The sequence below is a fragment of the Callospermophilus lateralis genome, unplaced genomic scaffold (assembly GCF_048772815.1).
Source record: "Callospermophilus lateralis isolate mCalLat2 unplaced genomic scaffold, mCalLat2.hap1 Scaffold_890, whole genome shotgun sequence".
Lineage (NCBI taxonomy): Eukaryota > Metazoa > Chordata > Mammalia > Rodentia > Sciuridae > Callospermophilus > Callospermophilus lateralis.
Genome location: NW_027517019.1, coordinates 61,012 through 78,582, shown reverse-complemented (window position 1 = coordinate 78,582; position 17,571 = coordinate 61,012). Strand labels below are relative to the sequence as shown.

Here is a 17,571-nt window from a genome sequence, read left to right as displayed (position 1 = left end):
ACATTGTTCGTTGCCTTTATGAAAACAAATGGACACCTCCTTTGTTGAAGCACCTGGGGACAGTGTTCACTTCCTTTTGAGGGTCATGCAGGCTAAGAATGGTGGGTGCCAACAGGCAACTGAGCTGACTTAACCCAATCAGTCATCAGTATTTATTGAACATTCTGTGCCAGCCCCTGGATTTCACTACTATCACACAGGTAACAAATATGTGCCTTGGCCCCCAGGTAGCTGAATGTGAGGCACATCCCCCTTTCATGGTCTGAAACCTGTCCTATCAACCCCCCTTTTATTCATTTTTATTTTTATTTTTTTTTGCAAATTCCTGACCTTATTCCCTGTAGCTTCTGCCTTTAGTCCTGTACATCTGAACCTGTCTTCTCAGTTCCAGACAATGTGGGTTCCATAGAGATCCATGTACACCTAACGTGTCAGAGCTTTAGTAACTCCATTATTGATCTGGCCAGGACCAGGTGGGTGGAGGGTTTGTGGCTAAGGCTGTACATTCTATAGATGGTATTCTCTGCTGTTCCCGCACCTCTGCTTTGTAGCTAGCAGGTGACCCTCCCCACCTGGCACAGATGGCCCCTCCACCTGGTGCTTCTCCCCTGGGGCAGCCCCACCCTGTCTTCTCTAGCTCTTGGGGTAGTTTGTGAGTCTCATTTTCTTTGTGTCACCAATTAGCCTCCATGATAGAGGTGGCACCCATACCTTGCCTCACGGAGCTTGCATTTACCTGTTTTCTCATAGATTTTCTTGGTGAATAAACCTTTCTAACTGTGGTTTATGCTTACTGCCTGGAAATTTCTGAATAGTCAAGCACATTTAGTAGAAATTTGGTGACTAGTTGAAATAATTGTTAGAGAGGAATGCAGATGGTGTGTGTTCTAAGTGGGCTTGTTAACCAGATTGGAAATTACTGTGTATATCTCATTTTGGCTGCATAAATGCCTCATTAGGTTGGAATAGTCTCCTTTTCTATTTCTGTTGCTATCAGAGTTCCAGGATGCCAAGACCATTTAGTTCTGTTCAACATCTCTTTGATGAGCACCAATTATATGCAAAACACCTTGTTAGTGGTAAGCCACTAACTCCTATTCAGCCTGCAAAACCCATCCTAGAAAATCCTTATCTTCTGAAAGCCTTCTCTAATTGCTACCACTGTCACTCTTTTGCTCCTCCAGGTGACCTCATTCTTGGGCATGAGTTTAATTCTGTTCTGTAATTTTTTTAAGTGTCAGCCTCTCTTACTAGCCTGTGCACTGAACCTCTGAGTCCAGAGACTGTGTCTCTTTCGTGTTCCTATTTCTAATACCCAGCATAAGGCTTGAACGGCCATTTGTGAAGTTGTGAATGAATGGTGCTTTTCTATCTCTTAGCAAATATGTGTTGAATGAACAGATGAGTGAATGTGTGCCTGCAGCGAGGAGAAAACGTGCCTTGGTGTTGCCATGTTAGCCTGTGCTGAGGTTGAATGAGACAGAAGACCTCCAGCCTCCTGTGAGCACCCAGTAGGGGTTGCACCTTCAGTGAGGGGAGGCTTCTGGCAGGGACTTCCATTTCCACCTGCGAGCATCTGGGCCCGGAGGCTGTCCTGCATGAATTGTCATATGTTACCCCTCCTGCTTGGCTTCAGCCTCTGGACCAGGGCAGCAATGGTCCAGAGATTTTGGCCCAGTTCTTCTTCCCGGGGGCTTGTTCACCAGATTGGAAATTGCTGTGTATATCTGTGTATATCTAGAACACACTCCATCTGCATGCCTCTCAAACAAATATTTCGACTAGTCACCAAATTTCTACTAATTGTGCTTGACTATTCAGAATGGTCCAGCCTAGAGCATTACCTTGAATATCTCAGGGACCTTCTCCTTAGTCCTCTCACTTCCATTCCACAGAAATTATCCAGGGATGTAGGGCAGATGGTACTATCCCAGTTTTATGTGAGAGGACAGGCATAGAAAGCTTGGGAGACTATATCTATAAAGCCCTCCCCCTCGGGGGGCCAGGATCTCAGCCCAAGCCCCCAGGTCCCTCCTACCTTACTCCTGTTGTGCTTTCTGATAACACCTTCAGGCTCCCTCTGTTCCATCTTATCACCTTCAGGCTTTCCAGATGGTTCCCCAAGCTTTAAGAAGGTCCTGCTGCTATTTTTATTATTCCTGATCTTCTGGGCCTCCTGGGAGGATGCCAGACAGTCTTCCTGGTGAGCAGCAGCAAGGTGCCTGGAGCCCCCACGCTGCTGTGCAGAAGTGAGCTGAGCAGGCCTGTTGCCAGGGACCCAAGAAGGGTGGCTGCTGAGGTTGATGAAGAAGCAGGAAGCTCACGGTGTAGCTTTAAGGCCAACTCCCATTGCCAGACCTCGCAGCCCTGCCCTGCCCTGCCCTGGTCTAGACCAGGTTTGGGACATCTGTTTATCTGGGGGTGCCTAGTCTGTTTCTCCAATGAGGTGGGCCTGAAAGCTGCACAGGGTGGAGGCAGCTCTTCCCAGGAGGAGCCCAAGGATGGAGACAAGTGTTCGTGGTGCACCTGACATTTGCCGCCATTCTCACACCCTGTTAACATCATTCTAATGAAGGTCAGACCTGCTGTGTAATGTGCCACATGGTAGGGCCTCAAATTTTGTCCATCCAGTCCTTTGCCACATCATCTCCTCTCCAACACAGCGGGATCTGTGTTCTAACTTTAGTTCTGGCCTTGTACAGGCTGAGAATAAATACAAAAGAAAGTTTCTTAATCTTCCTCCTACTCAAGAGGTGCAGAGAAGCTCTCCTCAGCTCTGAGGTGCTCATGGAGAGAGATGTCAGTTTTCTTAGAAAAATAAATAAAATACAGGCTCCACTTTATCCTTCATGGGTTTTTAATCACCCAGCCTAATCCAGGTGTGTTAGTTAGCTTGCTGTTACTATAATAAATGCCTGCAATAATCAACTTAAAAATCAAAAATGTTTCCTTGGGCACATAGTTTCAGAGGTTTCTGTCCATGATTGATTGGCCCCATTGCTTTGGGACTGTGTTACTACTTCATGCCACATACACTCACACAAAAGCCAAGCAAAACCTCTTACCTCATGGTCAGGAAGCAAAGAGAGACAAGATGGGGCCAGATTATTAATATCACCTTCAGGTCACACTCCCAGTTACCTTAGGACTTCTCACTAGGTCCCAGCTCCAACATGATCCAGCCCCTCCCAGTAGTGCTATACCAGAGATCGGGTTTTAACAGATGGGACTTTGGGCCTATCCAAAAAGAAAGTCCCACTTGGCTTCATCTGAGGCAGGTATGGTCTGATGTCATTTTGCTGGTTGTTTGCCTGTGCTGTAGACTTTGGAGTGTGCTGGATTTCACATCTCTTTATTATTATTGTTAAAAGCTGTTGTAGTTATCCATTTTTTCCTAAGGAATTGTAAGCAAAGATGCTTACATTAGCCAGCCAGGCAAACCACATTGGTGGCAGGTGAACGGAGTGTCCTGAGACCCACACGGAGTGTCCTGAGACCCACCACTAGGCAGGGAGACCCATCTGACTTCTCATGTTCACAGTGCTTTTAAGTCCAGTCTAAGCTCTTGCACAGCCATGAACAGCACAGTAATGTCGACCTGGACATCTTCCAAATGCCCCTGCAGCTCTCCGTTCTCATAACCAATAACTTCACGTCATGGTGTATGTTCATTCTTCCTATCTGATGACGGTTATCCTGGTGGAATGGACAGGGTATAAAATGCAAGGCTTCCCTGTGCTGTCATACAAAAGAGCAGTGGCCAGCAGTGCACAGTGTCCCATTTGGATAACGGGTCTGTGCAGTCATGCTGTCACCCTTAGTGACAGTGTCCAGGCCCACATTACTGCTGCTGCCCTTGGCTGAGCAAGGGCTTAGACTGTACTCAAAAGCACTGTGAATGTGAGAAGTCAGATGTGTCTTCCTGCCTAGTGATGCCCAGGGCTGTGTAGGTCTCAGGACACCCTGCTTACCTGCCACCATGCCTCACTTTCAGAAGATTAGGCTGCATCTCAACATTCCTAAGTAATCCAGTGTATTTCTCCCTATCTCTGAATTATTAGACCATTCTGGAGTCTTGTGCTTTCCGTGGCTAGGAATCCGGCTCTAGGTTTCCTACCCACTGTTGGGGGAAGCGTTTCTGTTCTTTCTCCACAAACTCAGACTGGTGGAGTCAAGTTCCCTATCAGGGGAGAGTGACGTGGAGACCCACAGTGGGCCTGCCTGATGCAGTCCTTTGTAGAGACTGAAAGAGAAGGTCCTGCCAGGGGCTGGCCACCTGGAGACTGCCTTTCTCAGCAGCTTAACCTCCTTTAAGAAGGAGGCAGCACAGGTAATCATCACTGTCTTTCTCTCTGTTTTTTCTGAGGAAGAAACTGAAACTCCAAATGTTAAGTATTTTTGCCCAAAGATTCACATAGCTAGTAAACGGGAGAGGCAGGGTGGACCTTGATGGCTGCTGGCTGCAGAATCAGGGAGGTTACTTTGCTCTCTTTGCTGTGTCTTGGCTTACTCATTAAAAAGTAATACAGGCATAAGGTTTTAAAAAAATGAAAACACTAACACACAAGAAGTGCCAGAGGCCCCTGTTGGATACAGTTTGTTGGGGAGCCACACCCTTCTCGTTGCTAGAGGACCTGCTGGGCAGTAGGAGGTCCCTCATGCAACACTCTCTGCAACAAACAAGGGTGGGACAGAACGTTTCCTCTGTGTGCCCCAGTGCCAGGAGCTCTGGGCCCTGAGATGACTAATTTCCTCATCCACACCAAAGTGGGTAAGGAAACCTGAGGAAAAATACAGTCTTCCAGAAGGACACACATTGCAAAGTGAATCTCCTGAGCCTAGTCCTGCGTTTCCCTTCTCAGCAGCATCATGACCAGCAGGAGGTGTTCTTGGAATAGCACACACACGTTTCTGTATGTCTGTGCCTCCTCCCCTCAGCGCCTGCCACAGATGGAAACACACTGGGAGCCCCCGTTACCTGGTTCCTCTCACTGCTCAGCATGCCTCAGAGATGTTCTTACATCAGTGCATGGAAACCTCCTCATTTGGTGTATTATTTGTCCTAAATAGGTGTCTGTGTAAATACAACCTTTGGATGATATGAAGCTCTTTGCTTCATCTTTCCAATGCTGCCGTGCTGTTTCAGATGGTTTCTTTGCATGTGTCCCCTCTTTCTGTGGGGTGCATTATCAGAAGGCACGCATGTACCCAGCATTCTAATCGTCACTCCTGAGGACTGGCACTTCCCTGAGGGAATATCACACACAGGTCCTCTGTGCTCCTGTGCAGGTAGCATCTTCAGCAGGTTGTGTCATCTGGGGACTTGAAGCCATTCTGCCTTGGGTCCATTCACAGGTCCATTCTGCCTTGGGCAAGCAGAACCAGCTCTGGGCACCAGGGTCATGCATCCCAGCACTGGCGCTTACATAAGGTTGCTTTGGGCACAGCTGACAGGAGGTCCCAGGTCAGAGAGTGGCTGCCCCTCCCTTCTCCAGTTTCTCATCATTCATGATGCCCTCACCCCTGCGTCTCCCTCCAGCGTGCTACTTCCTCACTCTACATCCCAGAGAGACTGGCTTTGCCCCACATAACCCTGTTGTTAGGGGTACTATGTCCTTCGCATATGTCTCTACTTGTCGAGTTCCTGTGACATAGTAGTCACTATTTTCAACCAATAAGCACAGAGTCCCTGGAAAAGATGTTGGACTGTGTCTGGTGATGCTCTGGATGCCTACGGGTCCTTGGTGGCATCCTCCACCTCACAGCCTCAGCATTTTCACAGCCTCAGTCATTGAGTTAAAACAAGGTCATACTAGGTAGCTGCAAAATTTCGGTATATCCTTACCAAGACTTGAGACTCAGAGAGGGGTGAACTGGCCAGCTGGTGCAGGTGGGTGAGGCTGTGCCTTCAAGGGCAGATTGTGATAGCCTTTGGGGCATTAGTGATGTGACGATAGTGAATAGCCACCCCTGTGGGCCAGTGTGTTACTGTGTTAGTAAGCTTTTTTGTCATTGTGACCAAAATGCCTAAACAAAGAACTTAGAGGAAGAAAGGTTTATTTGGGGCTCCTGGTTTCAGAGATTGAGTCCATGGTTGGCTAACTCCATTGCTTTGAGCCTGAGATGAGGCCAAACAGCATGGCAGAAGGGCAGTGGTAGAGGAAAGGGGCTCATCTTATAGTGGCTGGGAAGCAGAGAGAGAAAGGATTAGGGGCAGCAGGGAAAATGCACCCTTCCAGGACATACCCACAGTGACCCACCTCCTCCAGCCATATCCCACCAGCCTATAGTTGCCACCCATTCAAATTAGGACAGACCAATGTTACAGTTCTCATAAATGAATCATTTTGCCTCTGAGTATTCCTTCACTAACACAGGAGCTTTAAGGGGACACCTCATGTTCAAACCATAGTAGGTTCTGTGTGCACTGCAGATGTCACCTCTCGCCCCTCATCCCTGCATGGGAGATGCTGCTGTCATCCCCCTTTATGGTTGAGGAAGCTGGTAATGAGACAAATCAAGACCTGGCTCAGGGTGTGTCCAACTGGCTCCCAACTATCCTGTTCACTCTTCTTTCACAGCATGGTGGGTCCCTCTCATCTTCCAGATGGTTTGGCAGAGGTGGAGATGCCCAGTTGCATCCTTGGTCCCTTGGCTGATGGCTGTGTTTTCATTTTTAGGACTTCTGCCACGGGCAGGTGATGTGGCCGCCCCTCAGTGCCCTACAAGTGAAGCTTGCTGAGCCTGGGCAGTCCTGCAAGCAGGTGTGCCAGGAGAACCAGCTCATCTGTGAGCCGTCATTCTTCAAGCACCTCAACAAGGACAAGGACCTACTGAAGTAAGTGCCTTGGGATGGGGAGAGAGAATGGAAGGGGGTCAACTCAGCCTCTGTGAGCTTTCTGGGTTAGAGTCAAATTGAGAGGTGCTCATTCTCAGTTTCCAGGCTGTGGGCTTTAGGGGAAAGATGAGGTGAAGGCAGCAGTTTGCAGCTGGACCCCTACATTTTCAGTGTTCAGTAAGATGAAGTCACCTGGTATACTTGGGATCTGTGTAGGGACATTGTATTTGCATAAATAAAGCCACATCTGGCCTTGGAGATCATGGGAGATGTTGGTTTTGCTAATGCCATACCCATGAACAGGGAATGGAGGTGGCACAGAATCATAGCCATGGGTGGACCCACCCCTGAGACCTCTGGCAGCAGGCAGATCCCTAGATGGCCCCTGGCAGAGTCTGAGCAGCATAGGAAAGAGGTGGCATCTTCAACTTTGGAGTCAGAAAGGATTGAGAAATGGGGAGGAGCAGCTGGCACAAAACTGCCCAAAACAGATTCCAAGTGCCACCTTCCCCTCTTCTGGTCCCCTCCCCTCTCCAACTTTCCTCGGGAACCTTTGGTGCATCATGCATCAGGCCTCAGTAGACCTGACTGCTGGGTCCCTCCCCAGCACACAGGTGCAGGCCTGGGAATGTTGGCCAGGGCTGTATCGGGGGGGCCTTTATGTTCCTGGAATTTCTTGCCTCATACTTGCAATTTGTTTAGTGATGCCATTCATTTCCCTTTGCATCAGCATTTGAGTTTGACATCTACAGTTCCAAGATTTCCACATGAGGTTTTTTTTTTTCTGGCTTCTGCCTCCTGATCCCTCTCAGTATGAATTCTGCTCTCCTAAATTTTATCACTCCCCACCTTGGTCCACCATCTAGTCTCCCACCTTAATTTCCCTGATAAGGGATTTTCTCCAAGAAACATGTCTATAAACAATAAGGACTGCTATCTTAACTGTGAAGATTCAGTCCAATGGTTGTGCTGTCCTAGGCTTGAAGGAGATGTTTCAGGAATAGAGTGGTCTTGGGGATCAGTTATCCCCCATTCTGGCTTCCTACCCTGCCACTGCCGTTATTGTTCATGGTGGTCTGAGCTGGCCTGCTTCCTCCTGTGTGTCTTGCTGTCCTGAAACATGGTATAAAACTCCCTTTGGAATGCATGGTCTCCAGCATCACTGGTAGGAATGCTCTCCTGAGCAGGACTCTGAGGGATGCTGTTTTTTCTTTTTATAGGGGAACCAGGCTTTTTATGGGGTAGGTAACTAGAGGCTACCTTGATTCCACCATCAACATAAAAGCACAGGCCAGAGAGGGAGGGGAGGGAGCTTCCTAAGAGGGCTGGTTTTGACATGGAACCTCCAACTCCACAGCAGAGATGTTGAATTCTGGGGCTGGCTTTCCACTGGCTCAGTTTGTAGATATCTCCCAGGGCAAGATGGCTTTTTGACAACCCTGAGCACTGTATTGGAGTTCTGAAATTGCTTGGTACAGATGTGGCACTGTACTCCTAGTTCTGCCTGTATGCAGCCCCTTCTGGAAAACGGAGGACAAGAAGGTGCCTCCTGGGAATGAGACCTGCATGGGACTCCTGAATAGTGGGTCTTCCCTCCAAGCCTGGGAGGGAGTCATGGCACTTAGTACAGTGACTGATATCTGGCTCAGAACTAGCCTGGAGCCCATGCAGGTGGCCTGCCTCTAGGGTAAGGGTCTGGGTCAATGGGAACAGAAAAAGGGCAACCAACTGCTGGGAAAGGGGCCAGTGCCCTCTGTTCCATCAGTTTCTCAGCTGTAGAGTGGGGACATCCTGGGTGATAACAGGATGATAATGGATAGCTCTTGCTGAAGAACAGAATGGCCCCTCCTTCCAGGCAGTTCTAGGTGATAGAGTTCAAAAACCAATTTCCTGGCCAGACTGCCGCCTTTTCCTCCTCCTTCATGCCCCATGCAGATCCACAGAGTAGAGAGGGGCATGGTGTGGGACAGTCCTGCAGTCAGACCCTGTGCCAGGCGATTGCTGTCTCCTCCACGCCTCCCCACAGTGGATATTTGGGTTTTCTTACCAGGAGGCTGGAATGAATGGTAATTTCGTAATAAAGCCGTCTAAAATTAATTCTGTGAACATAACAGCCCTACTGAATAACTTGTTCATGCATTTGTAAATACAGATAATGTTGTAAAAAAACCCCAGCTATCTGACAGTCTATTGAGTGCCTCCTCAGCGTGGAGGTAATCCTGGCCCATCCATATTCATGGCCAATTAGCAATTAGCAGCTCCACGAACTAGGGCTGCTTTTGCTTCTCCAACTTGGGACTTGGTTCTAAGCTGAGCTTACGCTTTTTCCATCTTGGGGTGTCCACAACTTTTAAGAGCCACCTGTCCTCACTGTATAGTATGAATTTAACAGATTACATAAATCACGTCCTTTGGAGCATCCATGTGGCCATCTTGAATCAGGGAGGAGCAGGCCAGGGGTCTTTGAATTCCTATATGTGCAGGGAACTGTTAAATGCTGGAGAGACCACCTCGGAGCATTTGTGATTCCTCCTCTGGGCAAGACTTCACCTAGATCAGGAGTAGAAGGATCCAGAAGGCAAAAAGCCCCTGAAGTGCCGAGATCATTCCAGCATGGCCCAGTGGAGAGGACTGAGCTCCATAAAAAGGAACATGTGTTAATATGAAGCCCACTTTATATTTTGGTTACCTCTGTTTTTCTGGGGATAAAACCTAGGGCCTCACACATGCTAAGCAAGTATTCTACTGCTGAGCCACTTCCCCAGCCCTTAGCTACCCCTTAAAGGTGTATCTTCCAAAATTTTAAAATGCAGGTGACCCCCTAACATAAGATGGGGCAGCTTATAATTTTTTTGACTATAGGTTGATATGAGGGTGTGGATGTTCAGCAGAAACTGTGCTCCAGATTTGAATTTGGATCTTTTTCCAGGCTTTGTGCAGGTAGTTTAATACTGTCTCACGATATTGGGCCGTAGGGTTAAACTGAGACTCCAGTCAGCCACACGGTCACCAGAGGGAACCACCTGCTTCACAAGGTGCTGTGTGGCTAAGCTGGTGTGGTCAGTAGGTTGGGTATTCAGTGCATGTTTTGATATATTTTCAGCATAGGATGGATAGATGGAGGCATAACACTGTCTGAAGCAGAGGTGCATCTGTGTTGGCCCTTTAGGTCTTCTGAGCTGTAGAGTCTAGACTGTGTGTGCCTTGGCATCAAGAAAGGAGATGGCCCTGAATCAGAGTGGTTACCAGGTCTTGGAGAGAAGGCAGGCACTCTGGGGCAGGGACCAGTGGGAGGAACAGGAGCAGGATGTAGGACAGGCTTGTGTCCTGTCTGGGAGGGGCCAGTACCTTCCATTCTCCACCTAGTGCTGGGGTTCCTAGCCTACCTAACTCCTGTGGTAAGGAGAAGGTGGCAGCCCCATGGGAGGAGAATTTGCTCTCTTATTCTTCTTCAAGAGCCAAAAATTGTGCACTGAGTACTGAGGGGTCCCAGAAACTACCAAACTCAACCTGTAAGAAAAGTGTCATGGGCCAGTCCGAGAGAAGGTGGTACTGTGGGAGAGTGGATGGGAGGACACACACATGATGCTTGGAGTCTCTGAGAAGAAGGGAAGGGTGTGTGTATCTGACAAGATAGGACAGAGAGGCACATGCAGCCCTGTGTGTACCCTGAAAAGGTCGGGGATCCCTTAGGGATTGAGGACCCCTGGACTAGGGAGGCTGTCTAATCCAGTGAGGCACCTCTCTTGTGACTTTTGCTCACTAGTTACACAAGGATGATGGAGTAGCCTTTTTGCCTGCCCAGGGCTGCAGAACAGGTACCTGCACACCCACAAAAGGGAGCCCCCCCACACCAGGGACCTAGGAGATGCTCAGGCCAGGGGTTGGGTGGTGTTCGAGAGGGGGTAGGGTCATACATACCCCCAACACACATCAGTGAACCTTTGGGGAGCTGCCTGAGGTGTGCCTTCACTGTGGCCCCAGGAAGTGACAGTTGCTGCAGCCCTCGGTGGGAGTCTCTGCTTCTCCCCAGCAGGTGTCACCTGCTACAGCCTCAGTTGAGACCCATTCACAGGTTTGCACTCACAAGTACACGCACACGAGCAGACTGCACAGGAGCCTGGGGACAGGTGACCTGGGAGGGCATAGGAAGACTTTTCATGGCTCCAGCAATTCCACCCCTACCACAGGGTCTGAGAGTTGTGGTAGAGATTTCCATACTTCTTGTTAGCCACATTCCAGGCAGCTGGTCTGAATGAGGTCACAGCAGCTACTGTAATCCACCCACATAAATAAGTAGCATAAACATAAATCTGTGTCCCAAAGCCACATTCTACATGTAAGCTTTTCTTTTTTTTTCCAAAGAGAGACACACATATCTGTTTATTGTAGCACCATTCACAATAGCTAAAATTGGAAGGAATCAACCCAGGTGCTCAACAATGAATGGATAAAGAAAATGTGGCACATAATCACAATGGATCATTCTGAGTCATTAAAAACTGAAATCTTGTCACTTGAAGCAAAATGGATGGAACTGGAAGACGTTAAGTGACATAAGTGAGACCTTTAAAGAGAAATATTACATGTTCTTTCTTACCAAATGTAAACTTTTCATTCCCAGCTCAGCTCCAGATGCCCCTTTCTCTTTGATGGCCAGTTTGGTACACTGACAAGGACATAGTCTCTGACTCTTTTTTCCTTTCAGGAAATCCATGAAATGCTCACTTTAGCCTTCTTCCTAGTTCATCACTATCTCCCAGGTGGCACCAAGGCCAGGGATGTTAGGGCACTTGAGAAAGTGTAGAACACCCCTGGTGACTGCAGGGACAAGTCAAGAGGGGTGTTGGCCTCCGGAGCAGGCATTGGAGCTGGGTCCAGTTGGCATGCATCAGGGAAGCCAGAGCCCCAGGGAGTGCTGGTTCCTGGAGCAGTGGGACTTCAGCCCTGGCTGAGCAGGAGCCAGGCTGGTAGCCTGGAAGAGTGCCCCAGAAGCCATAGCAGATGTGCTGGTAATCGCCAGATAAACACTGGCCAAAGGAGGCCGGGCTCAGGCCCCTTGGTTGGCTGGAGAAAGAAGGAGGGCGGTGCTTTTCCCTGCCACCTGGAAGCCTCCCAGAGGTAGTGGGAAATCTCAAATTCACTGTTCTAATCTCTCTCCGTCCAAGCAAGAAGTGAGACTTCTGTGAACAATGCAATGGAAATAGCTGGTGTGTGTAGATTCATGCCATCTACAAGGGAGGAAGGTGACATAACCCATCCAAGGCCTGCCAGGGTTGTGATGGCAATGGCAGTAATAATAGTAATAGCTAATATTTATCGACCACCACTCAGAACCAGATTCCACCAAGTGCTCTAGAAATGTTTCTCTAATTCCTGCAGTTAAGGACTATTTATCCCATTTTACGGAAGAAAACACTGAGCCACACAGAGACTCAGTCCTTTGTCTGGGATTACACAGCTCTTAAGAGACAAAGCCAGGAACTGAAACCCAGGTCTGCCCGGCCCCCTACACCTTGTTTCTGGAACTTGAGTGCAGCACCAGGTCCTAACTGGCTTCCACACAAGACACCAGGCTAAGCCTTGTTGTCCTGGAGAAGCCACGGTGGGGTGAACCAGTGTATCCCAGGTGAGAGGGAAAGCCCTTGGAGATAGGTGGCCAGTACCTTTGGAAACAAACAACAACCAAAACAAAAAACAAAAAAAACCCCAGAATATCCTTTGCAGCCCCTCAGACAACTCTGCTGTGGGGAGAAGATGGCGAAGAGCACAAGCCTCAGGAGCAGGGCCTGGCTCACTGGCTCTGCACATCCTGAAGCCTTGGCTCCTTCTTCTGTAGCTTAGATTATAATCTGCTGTATTGAAGGGTCATGTGACACTCCAAGATTCTGGGCAGGAAGTCCCTGGGAGAGCACCCAATTGCTCACCAGTAGAAACTAAGGCCATATCATGGGAATCTTTTTGAACATTTAATCAAAAAAATACTTAAAAAACCCAGCACTAAGCCCCAGTGCCGTTCCTCTGCTCGCCGTCAACACTTTCATGTGCAGCCATCTTGGCTTGGATAGTCACACAACACACCAGGTTGACCATGTTGTATGTCCTATTTCATAATTTGCCCTCCTCTGGGACATCTCTCATGCCGGGGCACACTTTTCATGTTTGGAGTTCTGTGTGGAATTCCACAGACACAGGATGGCCATGGTTTATTTGGCGATTCCCTACTTGGTGAGAAGACAGTTGGTTCCAGTTCTCCTTTATTACAGAGCAGCCTCAAAGACACCCCCCTGTGTACACCCAGGCACACCTGTGTTTCCGGAGCTGAGGTTCCTAGAAGTGAAGAATTGCAGACTTAGAGGGGCACCATTTCATTTCTGCAGCAGGAGAACTGAATGCGTCTCCCACACCTCAGCAAGTGGGCCAATGTGGCCAGTGACAGGGATGAGCTCTGTCCCCTGCATTTCCAACCCATGTGCTTTTCTCTTCCTCTTCAGGTATGAAATGATCTGACAAAGCTCAGAGCTGGTCAAGGACATACTGGAGCCCTCCTATGACCCCAAGAGCAATCACTGTGTGTTTCAAGGGGACCTTCTGCTCTTGAGCTGTGCAGGCGCCCACCCCAGGCACCAGAGGATCTGCCCCTGCTGGGACTTCATCAAAGGCCAAGTGGCCCTCTGTAAAGACTGCCTATAGCAGCTGCCAGCTCAGCCCCACATGAAGTCTGCTGGGGAAGATGGTGGCTCCACTGGGCAGAGACAGGGGGGGAGAAATCATTCAGGGACTCTGGCCAGAGGCTGAATTTTTTGTCTAAGGTTTGGATTTGGGATTGCTCCCGCTGAGGTTAACGCCTCCCCCAGGGAGTTTTCACCAAAACAAACACAAGAGCAGTTGTGAGGCAAGGAGCCTGGCTTCTTGTGGTTCAAGGAACATCCTTCCTATTTTGTGAGGAGCAGCTGTAGGGAGATTGTCAATGAAGGTGCTCCAGGGTGGGGGAAAAAAATCTCATGATTCATTTAAAACAAAAGAGGAGAAATGAGCTGATTAGAAAGAACTTTGGGAACATTCCTAAACCCATTAACTTATTTATTTGGGAGGGAGGGAGGGGGACAGGGAGGGAGGAAGGGGATTGATCACACGTTTCTTCTTTTATTTCCCACTGTTAGTTATTCTCAATACTGCTGTTCCTCTGTCTGCCTCAGGCAGGTACAGTGGGGCCAATGGTGTGCTCAAGGGCAGCTATGGGGACCTGACTTCTGGAAGCAGGTGGCAGCAGAGCAAAAGAAACTGTTGCTTTGAAAACACAGGCAAACTGTCCAGGGCATTGTCATCAAGTGGAGGCATCCTGTGTGTACTTGGCAAATGGCAGCTAAAGGACATTTAACCCCTTTGGTAGGGGGGACATGGCTGTCATGTCCAGAGAACCCAGTCATGGACAGAAGACAGCCAGGGACATCTGCTTTATAGTCAAGAGAGACCCTTTCCTGTGTGTTCCCACCAACCCACCCACCTTGGCCCTAATTGGGCTAGAATGTCCTTAGAAAAGAAATGCAGGATTGTAGAATTTTTGTTAGCTAATTTATGGTAACTTGGCCCTCTCTGATATGCTACTATAAGGAGAGTAGAGGTGTGGGACTCAAAGAACTAAACTACCTTTGGACTTGGAGGGATGGCCTTCTAGCATTCAGACAGCTGAGCTTCGGAAAGAATGAATTCGGCTCTTAAGATTAGTGGAATTATCGAAGAACACCTCACAGGTGTTCTGGTGTTATATTCCTTCTGAAGTCTGATATCACCAAAGTCCAGGGAATGGGGCTCTCAGTGAACATTTGATGTTTGCTGGGAGAGCAGGAACAGCTCAGGATGAGTGCCCTGCACTGCCCTGACCACTCTCCCATTGGTGTCACTTGCAAAGGGTGAAAGTGTTGGGCAGACTTTACTCCAGGCAGAGTTATTCTGAGAGGGCTGAGCAACCCCACTGAATGAGCTCACCAGCAGGCTGGGCAGACATGTTGCAACCACCTTCCACACACCCTGGAGCCCTGTTTTTTTGTGCTCTGTTTTTTTGTAAGTTCCCATATCTGCTGAAGCACTGCTTCCATGCTCTACAAATGTTTGTGGGTTTCTCATGAGGCCCCTGGCACCTCCATGCCTGTGAGAGTGAGCCATCTTCTTTTTCTGTTTAGGAGCTGCCAGCATCATCCACTCAGCTCTGACTGGTGGTTTGGTGTACTGAAAAGCCTGCAGTACACACCAGAAACCGTTTCCTAGCACCCTGCTTGTGGGGGTGCAGCCAGGTGGAGCCTCTGCCAGGTTGAACAGCTGGGCGAGGCTAATGATGGAGTAGGCCTTCAGGAAATGAGGGAAGGGAAAAATTCTGCTTTCGGGGGAGCAGGGAGCCTCTACATCTGGAAAATTGAATTGCCTACTTCTCAGTTTCTACCATGGTGCATAAATAACAACTGCACATCCAACCTTCTTTTTTTTCCCCTTAGACCCTCAGATCACTGCTCAGTGGATCTGAATTTCACCTCCAGTTCCAGAGACAGAGAGAGAGTGGGGAGGGGCAGCCAAGGTCTCCACCCCTCAGGTGTTCCCTGAGCACATCTGCAAGGGAAAGTACCAGTGAGAACACCTCTGCCTAGAGCACTGATGCAGGGGACTTGCTGGAAATAGCCTTTGCCTGGGCCCAGCACCAAGGGTGGAAGTCCAGATAAAACCCAGTTTGCTATGGTAGCTAGTGCACGGGCTTTAAGCTTTGAAATGGCAGTTTCTGCAGTAGGAAGGGGAAGAACTGGCATCCTTACTCTGAGGAAGGACATTTTCCCTGTGAGTGGACCTCTTGGCTGCTCCCTAGCAAGTGGAAGTTTACTTGGGTTACCACACCTGTTATTCCTAGGCCAGCTCCGCCCTCTCCTGGGCTCTTCAGGGAATTTCCCAGGCTGCTGATGACCATGTGGGAATCCCACCAGCAGGGGGCGCCTGCAGGCTGAGCTTGCTTTCCCAGGCAGGGCTATGTCAACCACCTTAGCAGACAACTGTTTCAAGAAGCCTGGGAGTTCAGAAAGCAGAAAACCTTGTAAAGCAACATTGTCCCTGGCAGAAGCTTCAAGCATCACTCCCTATCTGTCCCTGGACTCGGGGGGTCTCTTCACCTTTCTGATCCTCTTATCAGGCAGCCCAGAAGAGCACTTTCTCCCATTTAAAAATTCCTCTAACTTCCTAAGTCTAGTCTCAGCTGGAAGTAAACCTAAGTTCCCTGGCTGGGGCTGCTGCTCTTGGGGCCAAGTAACCCACACTCCTGTTGTTAAGGGCATTGTTGATGGAGTTGGTGACACCTGAATGTGTACCAGCCTCGAGACCTCCTATGACTTGTTCCAAGTTGGGTTCTCCAGGGCAAACTGGGGAGGGGTTTCCATTGGCCCAGTGTGGGGTGTGAAGAAGAAAAAGGATGGTGCCTCTGATAGTGTGGGCTGGGCGCCTGCAGCAGTTTTACCATTGCTATTTTTATATGGAAACCTAAACTGATTTGTAATTGATAACCAATCCACAGGGAGAGATCCGAAATCAGGATTGATGTTTTCCTGTGCTATAATCATATCTTGCCTGGCCTTTGGAATTATTTTTCCCATTGTGATCTTGAGACAAAAACTTAAGGGAAAAACATCTAATTTATTAAGAGAAAGCTTTCCTTTGTAAGGTAAATACTTTCCAGAGTAAACACTCCAGAAAGGGAAAACACACTTCTTTGAATGCCAGTAAACACCTCATTAATTTTGTGTATGCAATTTGATTTGCACATGTACAAATGGAGATGCTTTTTGCATTTTTGCTTTGATTGGGTTTTTGTCAGTGCTTATTATAGTTTCCTTTTTGTGTTTGCTGTGTGTTTGGAATGTTAGAGTCTGTCACTTGGTGATGTTTATTTTTCTGCTGTGCCTTTTCACTTTTCTTTGGGGTTGGTTTTTGGAATCTGGGTGCTGTTGAGGAGTGTTAGGTCCTTGAGTGACTACAGATGTTCCGGCTGTGCACCGGAAATGGCCCCTAGGCCACAGTCTGTGTATCAGGCACATTCACCCCCCCACCCCTGAGGAGGGTATGAAATCATGAGAAGTCCAAGGGAAGGGCTGGCTTCCTCCAGACTGGGCCGCAATGTGGGTATGTCTTGGGACTGCTAGTTACCAAGCTGCCTGCTACCCTGTCACTTGCTGAGATGTGACTGAGGCAGGAGGCCAGCCCAGGGAGGGATTTCATTGAACTCATTGGAAGCAGTAGCCCGGTAATACTTGGGCTGGTTAGTATCATGAAAGGGGAAGACTCTGTGCCCCTCTCCCTCTTTTTTATTTCCTTGGTGGATGAATGAATGATGGATTTAATGAAGGTGAATAATTACTCCTTTGGGAGTACAGCTGCAGTATATTTCACTGGAAGTGCAAGTGTCAATGAAATGGATTTGACTGAAGCTGTAGTTTATAGGTGAGTGTGTGCTTTTTAGATCAGACCAAGGTGGTTTACCTAGACTGTATATAGTTAGACACCACTACCTTCTCCTATGCCCCTCAATTTTTTTTTAATTAAGTACTGGGGATTGACCTAGAACCTTGCACGTGCTAGGCAAGTGCTCTACCACTGAGCTACATCCCCATTTCCCCCCATCTCTTTTTAATTATTTTTTGAGACAGGGTCTCGCTAAGTTGCCCAGGTCGGCCTTGAACTTGGTGATCTTCCTGCCTCAA

The 17,571-nt window shown here is 48.6% G+C and overlaps 1 protein-coding gene across 1 annotated transcript in view; it reads left to right on the top strand.

Moving 5' to 3' along the window:
* Positions 1 to 13,902, top strand: part of LOC143641204 (alpha-1,6-mannosylglycoprotein 6-beta-N-acetylglucosaminyltransferase A-like) — a 96,525-nt gene extending 82,623 nt beyond the window's left edge. Inside the window, 2 exon segments of the mRNA XM_077108542.1 lie at positions 6,681 to 6,838; positions 13,333 to 13,902. Of these exon segments, the coding sequence (XP_076964657.1) occupies positions 6,681 to 6,838; positions 13,333 to 13,531 (357 nt within the window). The 3' untranslated portion in view covers positions 13,532 to 13,902.
* The last annotated feature ends 3,669 nt before the right edge of the window (positions 13,903 to 17,571 follow it).